Source organism: Lissotriton helveticus, chromosome 5_1 (genome assembly GCF_964261635.1).
Source record: "Lissotriton helveticus chromosome 5_1, aLisHel1.1, whole genome shotgun sequence".
In the NCBI taxonomy this organism is placed as follows: Eukaryota; Metazoa; Chordata; class Amphibia; order Caudata; family Salamandridae; genus Lissotriton; species Lissotriton helveticus.
Window position 1 is genome coordinate 984489901 of NC_136065.1, and position 24343 is coordinate 984514243.

Sequence of the window (24343 nt, forward strand, 5' to 3'; positions counted from 1 at the left end):
CGGAATCGTTTTGCGCAATCTAGATAGAACGAAGGTGCACATTTTGGATCCAGGCGGTGAAGCCTCTCTTCCTCTTTAGAAGAATGTGGAGGCAGAAAGAAGGTGGGCGAAGTGATGGTCTGTTTTATATGGAAATAGGTAACCACTTCGGGAAGGAACGAAGGTCTAGTGAGGAGGACAACCTTGTACAGATGAACAGCAAGGAAAGGAGGCTTCGAAGAAAGGGCCTGTAGCTCACTCACCCGGCGAGCAGAGGTGAGGGAAACCAGAAAGGCAGTTTTAAGAGTTAAGAGTCTGAGAGGACAGTTATGTAGTGGTTCGAAAGGAGCACACATCAGATAAGTAAGAACCAGGTTCAAGTGCAACTGGGGCACCACGAAAGGAGTTGGAGGAAACAAATGAGTAATGCCCTTAAGGAAGCAATTCACAATAGGGGACTTGAAAAGAGAAGGCTGGTCAGGCAGCCGGAGGAAGGCCGAAAGATAGCCTTTGAGAGTGCCCAGAGCAGAGCCCTGCTGGGCCAAAGAAAGAATGAAGAGGAAAACTTCTGAAAGGGGGGCAGAAAGGGATCAACAGCCTTTGCTGCACACCATGCCACAAATTTGTTCCATTTACCGGCATATACCGTTTTAGTGGAGGGACGCCTGGCTGCCAAGATAACATTACAGTCTTCGGGAGGAGGTTGAAAGCTGTCAAATGTCGGCGCTCAATCTCCACGTAAGGAGGTGGCGGCTGGACAGGTTCAGGTGGAGGACCGTCCCCTGCTGCTGCGACAGAAGATCCTCCCGAAGAGGCAGTCTGATCTGAGGATCGATGGCCATGGGTACTAGCTCGGGATACCAGACTCAGTGCCAAATCCGGGGCCACAAAAATGACTTGGGCCCGGTCACGCTTGATCTTCTTCAGCACTCTGGGCAGAAGTGGTATAGGTGGTAAGGCGTATAGAAGACCACAACTCCACTTGCAACGAAAAGTGTCACCTGGCGAGTGCCGCCTTGGAAATTCCAACACGCAGAACTGCTGACTTTTTGCATTCTCGTCGGTGGTGAACAGATCTAACCAAGGCTCTCCCCACTGCTGAAAGCGAACTTGCACCACCTCTGAGTGAAGACGCCATTCGTAATCCATCATGCACCTGCGGCTGAGTTTGTCCGTCCTGGCGTTCAGAGAACCTACCAGGTGTTGAACCACCAGGGATATGCCCTGATGTTCCAGCCATGTCCAAAGGCGGAGAGCCTCTTAACATAAGGTCCACGACCCAACCCGCCCTGTTTGTTGCAGTACCACGTGGCAGTGGTGTTGTCCATGAACACCTGCACCACTCTTCCCGGACAGAGGGAAGGAATGCTTTTAGTGCAAGACGAATCGCCCGAAGCTTGATATGGAGCCCGGACTCCGCCAGAGACCAGAGGCCTCTGATCTCCACCTCTCCCATGTGGCCGCCCCACCCCAGCAGTGATGCATCGGTCACCATTGTGAACTCTGGTTAGGGAAGGGAGAGGGATCTGCTGTTGACCCAATCCCGGTTCGTTAGCCACCTCTGCAATTGGATGCAGTGCCCTCCGAGATCTGGACGCAATCTGAAAGATTCCCCATATGCTGTGCCCACTGGAACTTTAGGTCCCACTGCAGAGGCCGCATATGCCACCTGGCATAGTCCACCAGCAGGAGGAGGGAGGCCATGAGGCCCAGTAGCCTCAGGGTCATTCTGACTGAAACCTGGGATAGAGGCTGAAAGATCGGAATCATAGCCCAAATTTCCCAGACTCGCTGCTCTGGAGGATAAGCCAGATACTGTGCTATGTCCAGAACCACTCCGATGAAAAGGAGCTTCTAAGAGGGAATCCGGTGTGACTTCGGCACGTTGATAGTGAACCCCAGCAAATGCAGGAGGTCCGCTGTAGTCTGGAGGTGGAAGACAATAGCCTGGGGCGTGCCCACCTTCAGCAGCCAGTCATCGAGATGGGGGAAGACTGGAACTCCCGATCTGCGCAGATTAGCTGCGACCACCGACATCACTTTTGTGAACACCAGATGGGCGCTGATAAGGCCAAAGGGGCGCACGGTAAACTGAAAGTGCTTATGGCCTAACGTGAACTGCAGGTAATGCTGGTGGGCCGGCAGGGCAGGGATGTGAAAGTAAGTGTCCTGCAAGTCCAACGCTGCCATCCAGTCTCCAAGGTCGAGAGCAGACGGGAACTGAGCCAGTGTCAACAAATTGAACTTCTCCTTCCGGAGGAAGCAGTTGACGTCCCTGAGATCCAATATAGGACGCAGGCCCTTGTCCTTCTTGGTGCACCATAAAGTAGTGGGAATAACAACCATGACCTAATTCTGGGGCAGGAACGCGCTTGATTTGCCAAGAGAGCCGTAACTTCCTGTTGGAGAAGGGCCAGGTGATCCTCTGACGTGATGGAATTGAGGTGGCATGGATGGATGGGTAGTCTCAAAGGGGAGGGAGTAGCCCCTTCGTACTATCTGCAAAACCCACCTGTCCGACATGATGTTGAGCCAGTGGGGGAGGTGATGGTGAATCCTGCCGGCCACTGGTGATTAATGGGCCTGAAAGGTCGAACTAAGAGGGTTTTGAGGCTGCTGCAGTGGGGGCGCTGGTGGATTGGCCCGCCCGCTGGCCCCCTGACCCAAGCAGACTGTGTGGGGGTGGGAGGTGGAAGAGAGGCCTAAGGATCTGGCTGTAGCCCTAGAATCCTTAAAGCACTCAAGCGCGGTCTGCCTTGTTGCCAACAAAGGGCATGTCCAGGCGTAGCGTCTCAATGCTACTGACGTGGAAATCGTCCTGCCCAGTGAGTCAGCGGTGTCCAGCCTACACCGGATGGTGAACTTTGCTGCGTCCTTCCCCTTCGGCAACAGCACGGGAGAACACGGCCCGGGCCTCTTCCGGGCACTGTGGGAGCACCTGCGCAACCGTGTCCCACACCGAGTGCGAGTAACAGCCAAATAGACATGCAGTGTTCACCGACCGCAGTTCCAAGCTGGAGGAAGAAAACATCTTCCCAAGGAGGTCCAGCTTCTTGGATTCCCTATCAGGTGGTGCATTAGGAAATGCACCCTAGGATGTTGAGGCTTGGACTACCAAGCTCTCAGGGGTAGGATGGAAAGAGAGGAGAATGGGGTCACCCGGAGCCGGGCGGTGGCGTCAGGCAATCATCCTGTCCACATGAGCCCCTGTGTTGGGCTTGAACCAAGTGCCCAAAAGGATGTCTGTAAGGGCCTCATTGTACAGCAGCAAGGGTTCAGGGAAGGTCACTGACGGCTGAAGCACCACTGTCAGGAGATTAGTCCTGACCGCCACCGTAGGAAGCTAGAGGTTAAATGCCTCGGCTGCCCTATGCAACACCACTGCATAAGATTAACCCTCTTCCGTAGCAAAGGTAGGGGGAGATAGCATGCCATGGTCTGGAGAGGTATCCAGAACATAGTTCTTACCAAACTCTGCTCTCCAGTCTGGTTCCTCCAACTGGTTGGCAAGAGGGTCCACAGACCCCTCTCAGGCCTCCTCACCCTCTCCTGTGAACCACTCAGGGCAGTAGGAAACAGGGGCAAAAAAGTACCTGTCGATGCAGGTACCGACGTCGGTCCGGTTCTGTGTACTCATCAAGGGGGAGGCCGGAGTAGACACTGGCTGGGGACACACTGGCACCAGAAGCAGCGGGGGTGTTGTCACTGAATTCGGCGCTGGGGGAGGTGTCACGAGGTCGACTGGCGCTGTTCTGGATCCATGCCTGGATCCTTGGGGGCCCTGCGGCGCCAGAGCCGAAGCTGCCATCGAATGCCTAGAGCTCCCAACGGAGTCTGTGGGGCCAGAGGGCACGCTGATAGAGTCGGGCAGCTCGAAGATGGAATGTAAGGCTTCGTAAAAGCTTCAAAGCTGGGCAGGGGTCACTCCAGAACCCGGAAAGGGAGGGAAGGCCAGAGTCGACCCATTTTTAGGGAGGTGCAGGGATCGCGGTCTAGTCTTTTCGACCCTCCCACCCTATTCCTGTATAAATGTGCGTCATACCCCCTGGTCAATTTACGGGGACTTTTCTTACTTATGATGCTAAACAACTACTGGATATGAGACCTTCGAGGACTCATACAGCAGCCTCTTTTGACATGCTTGACCAGTTCCCTCAACACTGCCCTCATTGCTCTTTCTATTTAGACGCCCCGCACTTATGCAACAGCCTAGAATCACGGACGACCACTCCTTCTCTCTCTAGCTACATGTCTTGAGTCATAATTGCCGTTCACTGCCCAAGCATAAACGTGAAATTTTTGATCTGTTAACCGACGAAGCCCCTGATGCACTCTTCATCACTGAAACATGGCTTCACGACTGTTCCGGCCCGGATATTGCCGAAGCTTTGCCTGTCGAGTATGCCATTGTCAGGAGTGATCGTCCTAAAAAAGTAGGGGGTGGTGTGGCAATTATATTTAAGAAAAAGTATCAATGTCAGTCTGATCCTGTCATTGTAGGCAGCTGTGAAGCATTGCACTTTAAGCTTGCTCTCAACCCTAAAAACACCCTCACGGGACTGCTAGTGTATCGTCCTCCGGGAACTGTGAATTCCTGGCAGCCACAATTTCTAGAATATATAGCATCCGTTCTTACATCGTCCAGTAATTTTTTAATTGTTAGCGATTTGAATTTGCATTTAGAAGACCCTACGGATAGCGTGGCTGGTAATTTTACTGCAGATCTAGCTTCTATGAATCTAACCTTACACAATAAGGGCCCCACTCATATAGGTGGGCATCTTTTAGATCCTATCTTTTCTAATATTAATCAACTAGTCTGTTTCCCAGCGCTGCCGGTTTTTTTGTCTGACCATTACCTCATTAAGTTTACTGTGACGAGTAATGAAGCACAGTTTAATCACAATCCTACTGTGAATATCAGGAAGAGAGACTGGAAGAATCTTGATATTGTTGCTTTTAACAAAGCCTTGCTCGATCTTGCGCCAAATAACCTACCAGGCTTGGGTGACATGGAAGCTGTGGCCAGTTCTGTGAACTCTTGGCTTTTTGAAGCTATTAACACCTGTCTACCCCTTGTTCAAAAGAAAAGAATTATTCATAAATCACCTGCCCTTTGGTATAACGAGACACTTAGTCTTCATAAATCCCGAAGCAAAAAATTGGAACGTGTCTTGAGAAGGGATTACTCCATCTCAGCCGGTCTTATTTATAAAACGGAACTAAAGCAGTATCACAAGGCTTGTGCCCACACTAGGGCCACTTATGCAAACAAAATAATCACCGAAGCAATAAACAAATCAAAGTATTGTTTAATGTGGTCAGAGATCTTGTTGGCTCACAGACTACTGCTACACCTCCCCCTCTATCTAGCAGTAAATGTGATGAACTCGCCCAGTATTTTATCTCTAAAATCGAGAATATTTACCAGGATATTGCAGCCCGAGATGACAGTAATGCCTTGATGAATTCACCCCCTATTACGGGGAATGGGGCAGACCCTTTATCGCTGCCCCCAGCCTTGTGTCCACCTTCGGCCTCACTTTTGGGGTGGAGCGACCTGGTCAGAGCCGGTCGCTCCACCCGCCGTGTGGCCCATCCTTGGTGTGCCCGGTCTCCGCTTCAGCCGTCGCTGCCCGTTGTGCCTCTGCTGTGCCCCTGATCTCGCCTTGACCCGTATTGTATCTGCCCTGTTGTGCCCCTGATCTCGTTTTGCCCGTTTTTGCATGTTGTGCCAGTAATTTGTCTGTTTTGACCGTATTGTATCTGCCCCCGTTGTGCCCCTGATCTTGTTTTGCCCGCATTGTATGTTTTGCCAGTAATTTGTATTTTGTTGTGTTCTCGCCAACTGTTGTGCCCCTCCACCCCGCTCCCCGCTGCCTGCCGCTGCTCCCCCCGCGGCCCCACCCCCGCTCCCTCCAGCATCACCGTTCCGTTCCGCTCCCCTCCCCACTCGCCATCCCGCTCCCCAGCTGCTCCTCCCTCCCACTGGAAACATAGGGTTGTGTCCGTGAGGCAGGGAGCTGTGACCTGACCTGACCTGGTCAGAGCCGGTCGCTCCACCCGCCACGTGGCCCATCCTTGGTGTGCCCGGTCTCCGCTTCCGCCGCCGCTGCCCGTTGTGCCTCTGCTGTGCCCCTGATCTCGCCTTAAACCGTATTGTATCTGCCCTGTTGTGCCCCTGATCTCGTTTTGCCCGTTTTTGCATGTTGTGCCAGTAATTTGTCTGTTTTGACCGTATTGTATCTGCCCCTGTTGTGCCCCTGATCTCGTTTTGCCCGCATTGTATGTTTTGCCAGTAATTTGTATTTTGTTGTGTTCTCGCCAACTGTTGTGCCCCTCCACCCCGCTCCCCGCTCCCTGCCGCTGCTCCCCCGCGGCCCCACCCCCGCTCCCTCCAGCATTACCGTTCCGCTCCCCTCCCCACTTGCCACCCCGCTCGCGCCTCCCAGCTGCTCCTCCCTCGCTCCGCCCACCCCCCCCACTCTCCATTTATCGCAGAGTCCGCGCGTATGCTCAACGTTCACGGGCAGCTTGTGCGCCAATGGTGCGCCGAAGGCGCGCAAAAGGCAAGCCCGTCTATGCCCGTCCGCGCCTGGCCCGCGCCCAGCGCCTGGACCCCTGGCCCCCACCATCGCCAGACCACACGACGGACCTACAACGCCGCCACCCTCAACACCGGCCGATCACCAGCATGCTACCGTGCTACCCCGAAACGCACCCACGGACCCTTCACCTGCCAAGCCTGCAAATTCACCTGCCTCCGGACCTGCACCGCACCCGCCAAGCCGAACACCAACAGCAACCACCTCAAATGCATCCTGCTCAACACCCGCTCCGTCCACAGACACGCCGTCGAACTCTGGAACCTGCTTGACACAACATCACCAGACGTCGCCTTCCTCACGGAAACCTGGATGAACGCCTCCTCTGCTCCTGACATCGCCATCCCGGAGGGATACAAGATCACCCGGAAGGACCGCGTCAACCAGACTGGAGGAGGCATCTCCATCGTGCACAAGAAAACCATCCGCATCACGCCCAGCTCCGACGACACCTTCACCGCCGCCGAACACCTCCACTTCCAGATACACACCGACCCCAAGATCACACTCAGAGGCACCCTCATCTACAGACCCCCGGGACCACGCACACGATTCAGCGAAGACATAACAGACTTCATCAGCCCGCACGCCCTCTCCTCCGCTGACTACATCCTCCTAGGGGACGTCAACTTCCACCTGGAGAACAACAAGGACAGCAACACCACCACCCTGCTGGACAACCTCGCAAACCTCGGCCTCAAACAACTGGTGAACACCCCCACCCACTACGCCGGACACACGCTCGACCCAGTCTTCTCTTCCAGCACTGGACTGACCACAGCTGCGTCCACTTCAGCTTCAAAAGAACCGCGATCCACCACCGCCCACAACAGATCCCTTTGCAGGAACTGGAACAAGATCACCGCCGACCAGCTCACCACCTCCCTCAGCCAGAACCCGCCCGCCAGTACCATGGACCCCAGCGAAGCAGCCATCAACCTCACGCAATGGATCACCAACTGCGCAAACGATCTCGCACCACCGAAGACCCCCCCCCAGCAGACACGGCAGCAAGAAAGCCCCCTGGTTCACCAACAAACTCAAGAACTACAAGAAGAACTGCCGCACCCTCGAGAAAGCCTGGCGCAACGACCAGACCACAGACAACTGGACCGCCCTCAAGCATGCCACCCGCAAACACCACCAGCTGATCCACACCACCAAGAAGACAGCATTCAAAGAATGACTCGACAACAACGCCCACAACAGCAAGGAACTCTTCAGCATCGTCAAAGAGCTCTCCAACCCCAGCGCCGGAAACAACGACATCACTCCCTCGCAAGACCTCTGTGACTCACTCGCCTCATTCTTCCACCGCAAGATCGCCGAAATACATAACAGCTTCGGCGCTCCAACCACGTACCCCACCACCATACCATCGCCCCCCACGACCACCCTCAGCGCCTGGACCCCGGTCAGAACCGAAGACACCACCCGCACGATGAACAGCATCCACTCCGGATCGCCAACCGACCCCTGCCCCCACCACGTCTTCAACAAGGCCGACTCCATCATCGCACCCCAACTCAGAGAAATCATCAACGCCTCCTTAAAAACCGCCACCTTCCAGGAAAGCTGGAAGCACGCCGAGCTCAGCGCCTTCCTGAAGAAACCAACAGACCACCCCACAGACCTCAAGAACTTCTGCCCCATCTCGCTCCTCCCCTTTCCTGCCAAAGTCATCGAGAAGACAGTCAACAGACAGCTTGCCGCCTTCCTCGAGACGAACGGATCCCTCGACCACTCGCAGTCCGGCTTCCGAGCCAACCACAGCACCGAGACCGCCCTCATCGCAGCCACTGACGACATCAGATCCCTGCTCGACAACGGAGAAACAGCGGCCCTCATCCTCCTGGATCTCTCCGCTGCATTCGACAACGTCTGCCACCGCACCCTAGTGCAGCGCCTCAGCAACACCGGTATCCAAGAGAAGGCTCTGGAGTGGATCATCTCGTTCCTCGCCGGAAGAACCCAGAGAGTCCGCCTCCCCCGTTCAGATCCGAGGCCACCGAAGTCATCTGCGGCGTACCACAAGGATCCTCCCTCAGCCCCACCCTCTTCAACGTATACATGAGCCCCCTCGCAGCCATCGCACGCCAACACAACCTCAACATCATCTCCTACGCCGACGACACCCAGCTCATCCTCTCCCTCACCAACGACCCAGCCTCCGCCAGAACCAGCCTACACGAAGGGATGAAAGACGTCGCCGAGTGGATGAAGAACAGCCGCCTGAAACTGAACTCAGATAGGACGGAAGTCCTCATCCTGGGACCATCTCCCTCCGCCTGGGATGACTCCTGGTGGCCCCCTGCACTGGGCTCCACTCCCAAGCCAACGGACCACGCATGTAACCTGGGCTTCATCCTGGACTCCTCCCTCTCGATGACCAGACAAGTTAACACTGTATCGTCATCATGCTTCAACACCCTGCGCATGCTCCGAAAGATCTTCCGATGGATCTCCACCGAAACCAGGAAGACAGTCACCCAGGCCCTCGTCACCAGCCGTCTGGACTACGGGAACACCCTCTACGCCGGCACCACAGCCAAACTGCAAAAAAGACTCCAACGCATCCAGAACGCCTCCGCCCGACTCATCCTGAACATCCCCCGACACAGCCACATTTCCGGCCACCTGAGAGACCTGCACTGGCTCCCCGTCAGCAAGAGGATCACGTTCAGACTCCTCACCCACGCACATAAGGCCCTCCATGACCTGGGCCCGAAGTACCTCAACGACCGCCTGACCTACACGCCCACCCGCCAGCTACGGTCGACCAACCACGCCCTCGCCGCCGTTCCACGCATCCACCGAGCCACCGCCGGTGGAAGATCCTTCTCCTACCTGGCAGCCAAGACATGGAACTCCCTCCCCATCCACCTCCGGCTAACCCAGGACCATCTTCAGGAGGCAACTCAAGACCTGAATCGCAACTTTCTTAAATTAAACAGCGGAAAGACTGAGGTACTAGTTTTCGGTAACAAACCTGGTCTTTGGAGCCCGAGACACTGGCCATCGGCCATGGGTTCCTTGCCCACTCCATCAGAACGAGTACCTAACCTTGGGGTCATTATCAACAAGGGTTTATCTATGAAATATCAAGCCAACAAAGTTGCAGCCACCTGTTTTATCATCTTACGGTGGCTGAGAAAAATCTTCTGGATATTACCTCTTAACACCCAGAGATCCGTGATGACTGCCTTGGTGACTTCCAGGTTAGACTACGGCAACGTGCTCTATCTGGGGTCTACCAAGGCGGTCATATGCCGTCTCCAATTGGTTTCAAAATGCTGCTGCACGGCTTCTCTGTGGCTGCCGAAAACAGGATCACATTAATGAGCGACCGAGGGAGCTTTATTGGCTCAGTCTTGGCAACCGCCTAAAATTTAAGGCACTGTGCTTTATGCACAAGATCAAAATTGGAGTTGCCCCCTCTTATCTTCAGGCCCTCGTTACACCTTATGTCCCTGCCCGTTCACTTTGCTCTTCTTCCCAACACTTATTCTGCATTCCTAAGTTCAGACTCTCGAGAATGGGCGGCAGCTCCTTCGCAACCGTGGGACCCAGACTTTGGAACTCACTTCCCTTGGTTTTGCGGATGGAGAACTGCCATATCCGTTTTCGTAGAGCCGTGAAGACCTGGCTTTTTGTCCAATAAATTCTCCTGGGATTGTATTTTTGCTGCAATTGTCTTTCAGCGCCGGGAAACCCTTACGGGTAGCTGTCGCGCTATATAAACTCAATAAATAAACAGGCTCCGCCAACAGAGCCGGACCACTACCCCCTGTGTCGGCCGACGGACGGGGAGAACGCGAAGAGCAATGATGCTTCTTCGCCTTCTTGTACTTCGACTTACCCGAAGACTTCGATGACGAGTGGTGGGGTTGGCTTCGCAACCTCCCTCCCGACCAGGATCTCGAACGGCACAGAGTGGACTGCCGGGCCTCGAGAAGCTTTCGGGACCGCTCCCGCAAAGACTTCGGATTCATGACAAGGCAGTCGGAGCACGACTTCGAGTCGTGGTCGCGCTCCAGGCACCAAAGTCACACGAGGTGTGGGTCCGTGACCGACATCAATTTACGACAGGAGTCACCAGCCTTGAAGCCGGTCCGACGTGACATCCTTCCGTGCACCAGGAGTCGATTGACACAAAAAGGTGTCAACAAAAGTCACAAAAAATGGAGTAAAAAAGTGACTCGAGGTACCGCTCTCTCCAGATGTGCGCTGGCTGGCGCGGAAAAATAAAGAACTGATGTCAGCGCGCGAGGGCGGTGTCGAAGTTGATACAGCGACGTCATTCCGGTGACCATGACGCCAACAGCGAATGCAGAGTCGACCGACACCACCTATCGACTCGCAGAGGTACTGCGGAGGAAAAGAATTCACTGGATCCAGGCTGACGTCTGGGGTTAATTCTAGGGTGAGGAAACCATAACTAATTGTCTCTTTCAATATCACGTTGCTCTCGTGTCAGTGTACCAGTGTCATTATCCCTATCTGCATGACCATATCCATCTGTACGTATTAGTGTCCCATTGTCTGGTTTTCCATGAACGTTTCCCTGTGTCAGTATTCATGTAGTGCTCTAGTGCCTTAGACCTGGTGTCAGCCCCTCAATATTCAGGCTCTTGCTGCATGCCACTTCCTTGTGTCAGTAACCATATATTGTAGCATCCTCTCAGTGACCCAGGGCTGCTGTCCTTCAATTAGTGTCCCAGCATTAGTGTTTGCGGTCTTCTCAGTGTTCCTGTATCAGTGTGCCGATGTCAGTGCTAGTGCATACATGTCAGTGTCTCTCTGTATGTTTCCCCGAAGTTGTTTCCCCTCTGGTAGAGTTTTTTTTTCCATAGGACAGCTAATGTTTTACAGTGAAAGTAACTTTTGGGAGCTAGTTATTCTAGGTCAGTGCCACTAGAATTATGCAGCATGGGAGGACCAAACCATGCGGCATGGTTGACTAAATTATGCACCAAGAAAAGGCAAATTATGCAGCAAACTGCGGCATATTTTGTGATAGGTGTTACTGTGTTATTTTTCACATGTCAACACTGTCTGGGCAAAGCCTTCACCTCCCTAGTACCAGTTTAAGTCTCAAAATTAGCAATAAGCAAGAGCAAGGTAACCAATAAACCTTTGTGAAGTGTCTTCCACTTCACAGCAGTTTTGCCTCGTCTGCAAACCCACTCCCCTAGGTGCTTTTTTTCTAACAAACGAAGGAGTGGGTTGGAGGAAGAGGCAGCAATGAGGGACAGTAGAATGTGGGGGGGTGGGGGGGAGAGGACAGGCGAGAGAGGACGAGGCGCGCACGGCTAAATATATATTTTTTAAAGAGCGGATATGCCCGCGCTAATTCACATTTGAGACAAAAAAGGCCCTCACCCTTGCTACAGCCCTGAAGCTGTATTGGAATTTTAAAGGTAACTAACACACAATCACCAAAGATAGTTAGAGGGGAACGCCCTATACAAGGCACGCACACAACCAATAGGACATCACAAATTTTGTGTTATCCTGTCAAGGTTTGCTTGCAGCCAAAGTAAACTTTTGATTTTCAGAGTTAGTGTCTTCTAACAGACCGTGGAGTGAAGAACTTTAGGCAAAACCATCAGATAGGGAATAGGTTGTGGAAGCGGCTGAATATAAGATGCCAGTTCAGGTACTGCTGGAAGGGGAATAATACATTTTAGGAATTACTGTCATCATTCCCTCTACGCAACTCCATTAAGTATTGAAGACAAGTCTGCAACAGCAGCAATAGACTGATCTTGTGGTGCAGTAGTCCCTTGTAAGTTTCGATTGGGCTAAAGTAGTTTCAAAAGCAGGTGATCTGGTACTTAATTTAATAATGGCTAGAACTGGGATGTTATTATCTCTAAAATCAAATCATTTTAAAGCTCCAGTCCCTCAGACGGTTTCCCATGTTTATTTTGACCTTTATCTTCCTCGCCACGTTGCCATCTTCTTTACGTCTACAAACCGCCCGCTTACTGAATGTTTGCACTTAAATCCACCCAAAACTAAAGCAAATCCAGGTGCAATATCCAAAATATATATCACATTTTAAGAGGAAAGAAACTGTTGCATATCTAGAAAAGTCTAATTACTGTGATTTAGCAGACCGCGGAAGAATTAGTCTTGCAAAGTTTGCAGCAACAAGTTATTAATATTTATTTATTTATTTTATTTATTTATAAAGTTTTATATAGCGCAAACAAGATCCCGAGGGATATTAGAGCGCTTAACAGTATAATGGGAGGAAGTACAAAAGCAATATTCATATCACGTAGGAGGGAGAAAGTTCGCTAAATTTACAAGAACACTGCACAATAGTAGTGTAGCGAGAGAGAGAGAAGAGAACGGGCTAATGTTTGGGCTCACCTACTGGCTATAAATACAGAAACGGAACAAAGAGCACCAACAGTTATAGTTCCCAGGGGTTATGATGGGACTCCTGAAAATGTATGGATGTGGGAGAGGCCATCCAGCTTTACAGATTTGCCTTTGTGGGTGTGTTCGTCTCAGACCACTAGGGCATGCAGAATTAAGGCTCTGAGGATATGAAGTCTGCAAAGAATGGGGTTATACAATGGAGAGGTAGAATGTTACAAAGCCTCCTCCCCTAGGCACGCCTATGCTGCCACACATTCAATCACTCCATTCAGATCGCATATGATGAAATGTCTTGTTTGCATTGTACCAGTGATCCTTATTGCTTACGATGCTCTGCTGGAGTCGTGTACAAGCAACCACATCATGCTATGGAGGAGCAAGATCCTGGACCATACACTTAATTTGTGCACACTCAGTGGGCAAGATTAATGGAGGTCAAGCAGATGTGAAAAGATGGGAAGCAACGGACGGTTTCTATTGCACAGTGGTCTGTAGCATCGATAAGGCCATGCTCCTCTCTGGGATTATAGGTGATGTGGAGATTAGTACTGAATGGCACCTATCGCCTGCTTTACTTCTTGAAAAGAGCTAATGTCTAACTATCAGCTTTTTCACTCTGATTACTTTTCTTATTCTATCCCCCCTTTCCATTCACAGCGCTATGTCCGTCTGTTATTTGCGTCCTTGTAACGGGTTTGAAGCATTAAATGTGAAAATAAAATACAAAACATATTTTAAAAAATTACCATTGCACCTATTTTTGCATGCAAAAACCCCCCAGTGGACCGTGATTACCAATTTTCAACAATTGGTATTTTGTCAGTAAAAAACACGGCGTGGGTGAAAAAAAGGTTGCATAAGGCAGTCAATAACACTATATTTAAATGCACGGTCCAGAGAGATTCGAAATTCAGTTTCATAATTCGTAAAAAGGCTTTCCTTTAAAGTGATTGTAAACACTAAGTTGGGTGCCTAGAAATATTATTTAGAAAGCTTAAGAAATATAACAAATATATTGAATATCTAATGTACAAGCACTCAACTGTAAGCAATGAAAAGGAACTTTGCTGAGCTATATAAAGGAAAATAATAAGACAGAGCTGTTGGTCTTATAAATGACTTTTTTTATTTATGTGTTGTTTTTTAAAATAGCAAAGTTAATAGCTTTGTCATTTACAATGCCAATAGTTATAACTTTCGCAAATGTGACACTTATAGCATTTGTAATGCAACATGTTTTCTATTTACGTGACTTAGATGTATTGATATTACAAATAACAATGGCTTTTAATTTTTTTAAATAATTAATACTTAAATAATTTATTTAATTTGTAATGTCAATAGCCTAAACTTTTGTAAATAACTTTTGTGAAGATTATGTTCAGTGTTTTTTATTGTGACGAAAATCCAAGAACAGAAGTGAAATATTAACATCTTTTTGTGATTTGTAATAAAGCTTGAAAGCTCGAAAACAGCTTGAAACATTGAAAGAACATATTTGAACCAGTGATGCTGTGGTGGTGCTGAGTGATGCTGTGGTGGTGCTGAGTGATGCTGTGGTTGCGCTGAGTGATGCTGTGCTTGCGCTGAGTGATGCTGTGGTTTCGCTGAGTGATGCTGTGGTTGCGCTGAGTGATGCTGTGGTTGCGCTGAGTGATGCTGTGGTTGCGCTGAGTGATGCTGTGGTGGCGCTGAGTGATGCTGTGGTGGCGCTGAGTGATGCTGTGGTGGCGCTGAGTGATGCTGTGGTGGCGCTGAGTGATGCTGGGGTGGCGCTGAGTGATAATGTGGTGGTGCTGAGTGATGCTGGGGTAGCGCTGAGTGATGATGTGGTGATGCTGAGTGATGCTGAGTGGTGCTGAGTGGTGCTGAGTGGTGCTGAGTGATGCTGAGTGGTGCTGAGTAATGCTGGGGTGTTGCTGAGTGATGCAGAGTGGTGCTGTGGTGGTGCAGAGTGGTGCTGTGGTAGTGCAGAGTGGTGCTGTGGTAGTGCAGAGTGGTGCTGTGGTAATGCTGTGGTGGTGCTGTGGTGGCTCTGAGTGATGCTGTGGTGGTGCTGAGTGATGCTGTGGTGGTGCCGAGTAATGCTGTGGTGGTGCCGAGTAATGCTGTGGTGGTGCTGAGTGGTGCTGTGGTGGTGCTGAGTGGTGGTGCTGAGTGGTGCTGTGGTGGTGCTGTGGTGGTGCTGTGGTAGTGCTGTGGTAGTGCTGAGTGGGAGATGGGGAGAGGGAGAAAAAGGAGGAGAGCAGGGAGAGGGAGAGGGTAAAGAGGGAGAGAGGAGAGAGAGGGGGAGAGAGGAGAGAGAGACGGAGACGGGGAGAGAGGCGGAGACGGGGAGAGAGGAGAGGGAAGAGAGGGAAAGGGAGATTTTAGTGCCATGTGACATTAAGCATAAAACAGTTTTGACTGTGGAAGTTTGTGCCACAGGTATTGGTGTCGTACTAACACTACTGAATGGTAAACATGAGAACACAGTTGCTATTGTTTCAAGATAACTGACCAAAGAAGACAGGAATTTTTTTGTAAATGAGCGTGAATCTTTAAAGGTAGATTGGGGTATACCTGGGGAATTTCTATTTTGCTTTGCATTGATCACAAACCGCTATTCAAACTTTTGTCACTTGGAGGAGCATGGAAAATGGTTTAGCAAGGTTGCCTGCATGTTTGCTTGAGTATCGCTACAAAATGGAACATAATTCTGGGTGGAAGAATGCCCAGGCGGATTGTTTATCACAGCTCTCTGTGGATTGGGAAGAGATGGATGGTGATGCTGTGAAAGCTGAAGAGAGAAAGAAGGAGCCATTGCTTGTGTGAATTATGTGTTGGTATGGAGCAGTGGTACTGTCACGATCGAGTAGTGGGAGAAAGCTATGGCTAGTTAGGATGTTCTGCCTGAAATAATGTCCTTGGTAAAAAAAAAGGTAGTAGGAGAGAGAGTTCTGTAGCTTTATTTTTATTTTTTTATTATGATAAACACATTTATTACCAATTCACTCTTAACAAAATATTCACCCTCAGCACATTATTCCTGGGGCAGATGATGTGGGTATAATATTAGCAAAAAATGAAAGTCTGGCAATGGAAACTGAGAACGAGAAAATCTTCAGTAAACAACATAGCAACACGCATAATGATTTGGTCTAGTAGTTAGTGAAATATTGCTGTGTCACATATACACACACAAGCCTAGTAAATATTTGTTTTGATTCATCTCAATGTTCTGCTTTAAACAGTGAATGTAACTGACAGTCTCACAAGATGTCCTCGGCAAAATGAGTATGAGATACTGCATACATTTAAGACCACGTGTGTCCCACAAAGGCCGCTTGCCTTGCCACATCGATTTTTTTTTATTGTTCTTTTTATTAAAGACAAATTAATACATAAAATAGCACATTACAGACAAGTTAAAAGAAAAGGAGACACGGCCTGGCGGCCGTGAAACTGAAAGCACGGCCGGCCGGCCGTGAAAGCCTTTGATGCAGCAGGGGGCGGAGCGGGAAGAGCTGGGGAACAGATGGAAGGAGACACGGCCTGGCGGCCGTGAAACTGAAAGCAAGGCCGGCCGGCCGTGAAAGCCTTTGATGCAGCAGGGGGCGGAGCGGGAAGAGCTGGGGAACAGATGGCTGGCGATTTGATGCTGTGCACGCGCATTTTAACTCATTGCGCTTACGCATTGACCTAAAAGCGCACGCGCACTGCATCAAATCGCCACTTTGGTTAAACTCTGGATAAGCCCCTTTATCTCTCGCCAGCTCGAATGCGCAAGCGCATCGGCAGGCGAGACCTAAAAATGTGCAACCTTCTGATAGCACAAACAACTTTTAATAATTTTGTTGACAACAGCACCGTTTTCAAGCCAGACCATAAAAAAAGGAGACTGGAGCACTACAGTCAAGTTGGGAAGCATGAATTAAAGCAATAAAAATATAACACGAAAGAACGTTTTTAATAAACAAATAGATGCATAAAACCTAAAAAAAAAAAAAAAAAGAGGTACATAGCAGAAGAAGCTTAATATTAACAGGTAAATGGCAATTTGATTATTCGGAAGGAAGTTGCTATCACTTTCAAATTACTTTAATTTTCAAATCTTGCTGTTTTGCTGAACAAATATGTAGGCCTTTTGTAGCTTGTGAAGGCAATGTTAGGGTTGGTTTGAGAGCAAATATGCACTAAAAGATTCCGAAGATAGTCGGGGGAGACCAGGTGGCAAAGAGGTGCAGGACGTTTGAAGCTGGAAAGTGGATCACTTGGGTGTCACCTGAATGGGTTATTAATGACACAGAAAAGGGTACTGATTTCGATGAGCATTCACATTTTGCTGACTTTAGTCAACGGTAGGTGAGAGTGTATAGCAGATGATTCAGTATGAGTCTGTGTGGGGGGGGGGGGGGTGAGGGGGGTCCCGCTGCTTTGATGGATGTAGCCGTTTCCTTGCTTGTTCCTGAATTGGTGCTTACTAAAACTAACTTTGCCAGTGCTAAAGTATTTTCTGCATTTGGTGTGACTAGTTCTCGGTATCATCCTGTTTGTAGCTTGCTTCAGGCTTGTGCTATAGCTTCTAATGTATGCTCTGTTACTTTTGTTACAGCGTGCGAAGATGTGGGTTGGATTATTCGGTGTCACTAGTACAGAACTCACATTGCTGTACCTGGTGTGAGGGACAACCATGTTGGCAAAACCTTTGACAAAAGGATCCAACAGAAGTTGTAGAGTGAGAAACATAAATGGTTACTGGTTTGGGAATGGTTGATTCCTGCAGGGGACACTTTACATATTAGTGCAGGTGGATTTGTAGGTAAAGGTTTTAACACCACAAGTCTTGGGTCTATGGAGTAGGTTGAAAGGGCACTTCTTAAATATTCAATTCCTTTCATGGTGTGATTAGCCAATTCAACCTGACGCTAACCTACATCTAATTCCATTTTAATTTGCAAAATGTGCGATGTGCACCCGTGTGTCAAATATTACCTCCATTGTGCTATGGTCAGCATTGCGTAATGGGTGCAGTTATGCCAAAAATTACATTCCATATGGTTACCACAGAGTTTTGCTATTAATGCATTGCATATACCATAAGTGATCCTTATATCAACAATTACCTCTAGTGTGTCAGGGCCACCTCTGTGTCAAAGTTTCCCCCTTCCACATGCCACGGTTGTCCTCCCTTAAAAAATAATTACCTAAAATGTGCTACCAACATTATGCCAGCACCAGGATTTTTCCCACAAGTGCTCCTAATATCAATAATTACCTCTAGTACTCCAGGACCAGTATTTCACCATGGGTGCTCATGTGCAAAAACTACCTTCCGTATGCCAATGCCAGCAGTTTGTCACAGACGTTACCTCAGAAGTAAATTATGTCAGAGCCAGTATTTTTCACCGGAGCCTCTAAAAGCCAAGAATAACCTTCAGTATACCAGGGCCAATGGCAGACTTGCACGCATAGCACCACATTCTTATCACCGTCACTTACATTCGCTCACATACTCATTCATTCTCACTCTTTTGCACTCATACCCAATCACTCAATCATTCTCACCAATTCACACTGTCTTGTTCATTCTTTTTGCGACTCACTCATGGTTACTCACTTGCACTCAGACTTACTAAACCTCCTACAATCTCACTCTTGCATACTCTCACTCGTATTCAGTCAAATTCACTCTTACTCACTGATATCCAATCTCACTCACTCACTTCTACTTACTCATTCTAACTTATTTTGACTCACTGTGAGTCAGTTACTTTCACTCACTCTTTAATACTCCCTGACATTAATTTGTATTCATTCTCAATCACCCAATCTCGCTCCCATGCAGTCACTCTTAATCTCACTCACTCATACTCACTCACTGATATCCAATCTCACACACTACCTTCCTACATTCTCCGATACACATGGTCACACATATGCACACTGTCACTCTCACAAATACACTCGGACCTACAAGCACACACATAATGTACATTTACAAGCATTATAACTTACCTCAACTGCCAGTGCAGGTCTTGGTTGAGATACTGGTGAACAATGTTTTATTTTACTAAGTATGAATAATATACTGTTATAAGTAAAGTAAAAAGAGGGCACAATGGTCATCTTCCAGGTTGAAGTCAGGAGTCGCACACAGCAAGACAGGGGTCACAGCCCCGGCAACCCCTAAATTTCGTCCTTGTCCCCTCCTTTTCTTGTTGGATCTCTGCCCTGTTGCTCAGGGTTTTCTCCAGTCTTTGCTATTTGCCCTGACCTCCTGCACTATCTCCTACCCCACCTATCTTCTCCACTAATCTCCTACCTTGCTCTCCCACTCCTGCCCAAATACTCTGTTCCACCCCTTACATATTATAAAAATACCCCTACAAGTATTCGGAGTAGCCCGTTTTACTGTGTAATTTAGACTTGTACCTGTTCAGTTTGCTGTCATGTAAAGTGCATTGACACCTCTACAGTAGAATGGCGCTATAGACGAATTTAACATAAATTGAACAGTTTTGCACATCAGGTTGACAAGCACACAATTATTCCTATGCTCTATTGACTGTCTCGATTTATTGTAAATGTACAGTTTGAAGAATATTCCACATTCATAGTAAGGGAAATATGAAAATCCTTACCACAGCGAGGCTCCTGTGGCGACCCTTTCATAAACAGCATGCATGGAGCAGCATTAATGAGTTTCTCTAATCGAACATTGAGGTCCTCTTTCTTGTTAACTGAAGCCCCGGCTGGAACAGAAGCACTAGATGCATGGCGTTGAACTTTTTTTGTCAGTTCTGGGGCGTGGGCACCATCTAATCGATCAACCTTTTGAGAATTCTTAAAATAACATTACAAAATTATTCAGAAGCAGAGCTCAGTGCAAATCCTAAAGACAATACATTTTCAACACATTATTCCAGTTGTGTGTGTTAAAAGGTGTTACGGTCATCAAATTAACATAACAGCAAGGGTACAAAAAAAACTCGTTTGACTACATTCCTCAACCGAGTTCACTAGAAACCTTCCCTGCTTGATGGCATCTGAATGCAATAACCATGTTTTCGCTTTGTGCAGTAAAAGTAAGCAAGAAATCTTGAAATAAAGGTTTCTTTTTCAATCATATGACAATAGGGCTTCCCAAATGTCACCCAGTCAGGCAACATGAAAAGCTCATATTCGAAAATAAGAATATTCTACCATATGGTTGTTCAGGAATAAGCTTTGGTCTTGATCTTGATTGTAAACAAAAACCTATCACAGCTTGGACGCACTCTCTCAGTGTGATATAGTGTCAGCAATCCGTGAAACAGACAGTCTTGAGCTCTGATCATCTCCTGATATCATAGAAGAGACTTTTAAATCACCCATAAGTCAAATGTGTCAATTATTGTGCACTGGATACCTGAAAGCTCAGAGATCAACTTCAGGGTGCAAAGTTGGATCTTCTATTCAAATGAACCATGTGTCCCTCAGATCAATGTACCCCGACTCTGGCCTTGCCTGTTCTCTGCAGTCAGTGGAAAGCTGATGCCAAATGAGAAATGAATCCTTTGAAAAGATCCAAGTCTGAATTGTCACTGCATACACATGAAAACATAGCAATGTGAAGAACAATAGAGTATGCTTGGTTCAAACATCTATCTAGACAAAGGTTGAGCACGCCAACAGAAAGCCCAGAGCTTCTAGATGCTGATGCATTGGGTGCACTGCTCAGCTTCTCATGGGCCACTGGAGAATGTAAACTGGTCGCTCACAGACCGCTGCAAAAAAAAATCACCCAATCAAGTAATGTGGAGGGCAGAGAGAAACATGCTTTGACCAGTTAGAAGCATCGTTTCAATACTGCATTATTCTCACTAGCTCGAAAGACATTTGGCTCGTTTTGCAAAGGTGTTATTTTATTTATTTATTCATTTATTTAGAAAGTATGGCAAGACATTTCTAACAGAGCGAGGTTGGGGAATATATGCTATTTTGCAATAAAGAGACATCAAGAAAAACAAGTAGAGAAGTGACATGGCACTGTAAAATGAAAGATCTTGGAGAGCTATTTGATGTTTTTCATTACAATCGCAGGTGCTGCCATTTCCGGTAGCTCTTGAACTCACTAACTGAGGTTCTTCTCCAACATTGGGGGCCTAGGAAGAGGTTAGAGATCGGAATTTATAGACTGCACCCAGTGATATGGGCACGACAAGAAGGTGCTGTTTGATGCATCTTAAATTTCTAGTAGGTATATTGCAGGTAAGGCTGTTTGGAAGGTTGTTCAAGAAAGCACCACGGACTGCCTTGACTGCAATTTGTAAACAATCTATTGTTAGCCGACAGAGCCACCCAGTTTCACGAATAAGTGGAGCAAGACCTTTGACCTCTTGGGCAGGAAACTGCTCTCCCCTTGCGCAGCTCCGTCGAGTGCCCTGTTCCTAGCGCTGCCTCTGGCCAGTGTTCGAGGCCCCTGTGCCTCGCGTCGCCCGTGATCCTTCCACTGCCTATGCGTCTGCCTGTGCTTTCATTCTTTTTTTGCCTCTGCCGGTTTTCCTCTTGACTTTTTTCCCTTTTTGCCTGGTTCCTTCTGCCTCTTTTTGTCTTTTTCCCTTTGCCCTTTTTTCTTGCTGCTGCTGTCCCCGCGGCCCCTTCCGCCTCCCAGCTGTCCCGCCCTCCACCGCCCACTACTTAATGGTAAGCCCATCTGCGCCATCCGCGATCAGCGCCAGGAACCCTGGTCCTCTGACCAGTCAGTGCTACAGGTCCTGGGCCCTCTACGCACTCAACACCGGCCAGGACAACAACTGCAAGCGTTCTTCTCCTATCGACACCCACGGACCATTCACCTGCCGCCACTGTCGGCACTCCTTCGCTTCCATCGAGACCCAGGACTCACCTCAACCCTCCTGCCACAAACCCTGCAATGCATCCTCCTCCACAGACAGGCAGCTGAAACCGGGGACCTCCTCGACAGCACCACCCACGCCGTCGCCTTCTTCACTGAAACCTGGATGAATGTCGCATTGAGACCAGACATCGCATTCGCCATCCCCGAAAGCTACAAGATCACCAGGAAGGACCGCCCCAGAGGAGGCATCGCCATCGCCCACAAATACAACCTCCGACTGAGCACCCACACCAACGAGCACACATACCTTATGGTACACCTTCACTTCAAGATACAGACCAACCCGACCGCACCTTCATGTACAGACCCTCCCGTAGCCCGCGCACCTTTCTACGACTCCATCACTGAAATCATCAGCCTGGAAGCCATCACCTCCACCGAATACACCTTGCTGGTAAACCTCAACTTCTGCCTTGACAACCTCCAAGACCCCAACTCCACCTCCCTCCTGGACAGCCTCCTCAACATCGGACCTAAACAGATCATACCAGAACACACACACTCAGCAGGACACACCTTTGACCCCATTTTCACAGCAGGAAACTCCATCACCTTCAGCCACACCTCTGAACTCCCATGGACTGACAATCGCTGCGTCCATTTCACCTTTAAAACGACCACAACCCTCAAATGTCCACACATGCTTCAACGCAGGAAACAGAACCAAATCTCCGACGACCAGCTCACCGTCTCCCTCAGAAGCTCTGTTCCCAACGCCACGGACGACGACCCAACCACCGTCACCCAAACCCTGCACAATTGGATCACCGAATGCGCCAACACCATAGCACCCCTCAAGAAAACTACCAACCTACACACCAAGAGCCAGCTGGTTCTCCACAGAATCTAGACAAACCTGCAGAAGCCTCGAAAAGATATGAAGGTACTCCAAAAACCACAGCAGACCTTGACAACTTCAAAGCAGCCACCGCCACCCACCACAAACTCATCAGATACACAAGGAAGAAAGCACTCCATCTCCGACGAGCACACAACAGCAAGGAACCATTAGTCATCTTCAAAGAGTTTGCCCATCCCAACAGTGAGACAACTGACATCCCCCCTCCCCTCCCCGGATCTCTGCGACAGACTCAGTGCTTTTTTCCATCACAACATCGAGACCATCTATGACAACTTCTACGACAACAACCTACACCCACCATTCCCAAAACTACGCAGCCTACACTCAGACAGCTGGACCGCCCTCACCATCGAAGACACCCTGAAGACTATGAACTCAAAACACTATGGGGCCCCACAGACCCCTGCCCCTACAACATCTACCATTGGCCAGCTGACCTCATCGCCTCAAGCTTCCTTCCCAGAAGACTGGAAACACGCCGAAATCAACCCTCTACTGAAAAAACCCTCAGCGGACCTCACCGGCCTCAAAAACTTCAGACATATCTCCTTACTCCTACATCGGACGAAGGTGTCAACAGCCATCTCGCCTCCTTCATAGAAGAAAACAACATCTTCGACTCCTCCCGATCCGGTTTCAGGAAAACCCACTGCAACGAAACCGCCCTTCTTTCCACGACAGACGACGTGCACCCTCCTCGACGAGGAGAGACTGTGGCTCCCATACTCCTGGACCTCTCCGCAGCCTTCGACACAGTCTCTCACCACACCCTAGCCCGCAGACATCATGACGCAGGAATCCGGAACAAGGCCCTCGACTGGATCCACTCATTCCTATCCAGCAGAACCCAGCAGGTCAGACCCATCCTCGCGGATCCCTCACCGATTCCCTGTGGTGATCCCCAAGGATCCTTCATCAGCCCCACCATGTTCAACGTCTATATGGCCCCGATCGCACCCATCGTCAGATACCTCAGACTCAAAATTGTATCCTATGCAGACAACACCCAAATTATACTCTCCCAATCTAACAGACCCAACTTCTCCATACACTACTTTCAAGACAGAATGGAAGCAGTCGGCAGGTCGATTAAGAACAGCTGCCTACAACTTACCACGGACAAAACAAAGTACTCATCATGGGCCCACTACCCGATTCCTGGAACAACACCTGGTGGCCCCCCACCCTCCCCTCTAACCACGCATGCAACCTCTGAATTGTCCTGGACTCCGAACTCAAAATGGACTGCCAAATCAACAGTCTCTTCCTCATGTTTCCACACCCTCCTTCTCCTACGAAAGACCTTCAACTAGATTCCCCTCGAAAACAAGAAAACCGTCACCCACGCCCTCATCAGCAGCAGACAGGACTAATGCAACACACTCTATACCGGAATACACAACAACCTCACATGCAAACTCCAGAACGTCCAGAACGCCTCCGCCAGACCAGTCCTCAATCTGCCGTGCCACATCACCCATCACCTGCGGACACTACATTGGCTCCCTGTCGATAACAGAATCACCTTCAAGCTTCTCACCCACACCCACAAAGCCCTCCACAACACCGGATCTGCCTACCTGAACCACCGCCTCTCATTCCACGCTACAGCAAAGATCCCTC

The 24343-nt window shown here is 49.2% G+C and overlaps 1 protein-coding gene across 2 annotated transcripts in view; it reads right to left on the reverse strand.

Annotated features, from left to right (window-relative positions):
* Positions 1–24343, reverse strand: part of GLRX3 (glutaredoxin 3) — a 191025-nt gene that overhangs the window by 66173 nt on the left and 100509 nt on the right. For both annotated transcript variants that reach the window (XM_078643492.1, XM_078643493.1), the window contains exon 4: positions 19601–19802. In XM_078643492.1, the coding sequence (XP_078499618.1) occupies positions 19601–19802 (202 nt within the window). The remainder of the gene's footprint in view (positions 1–19600; positions 19803–24343) is intronic.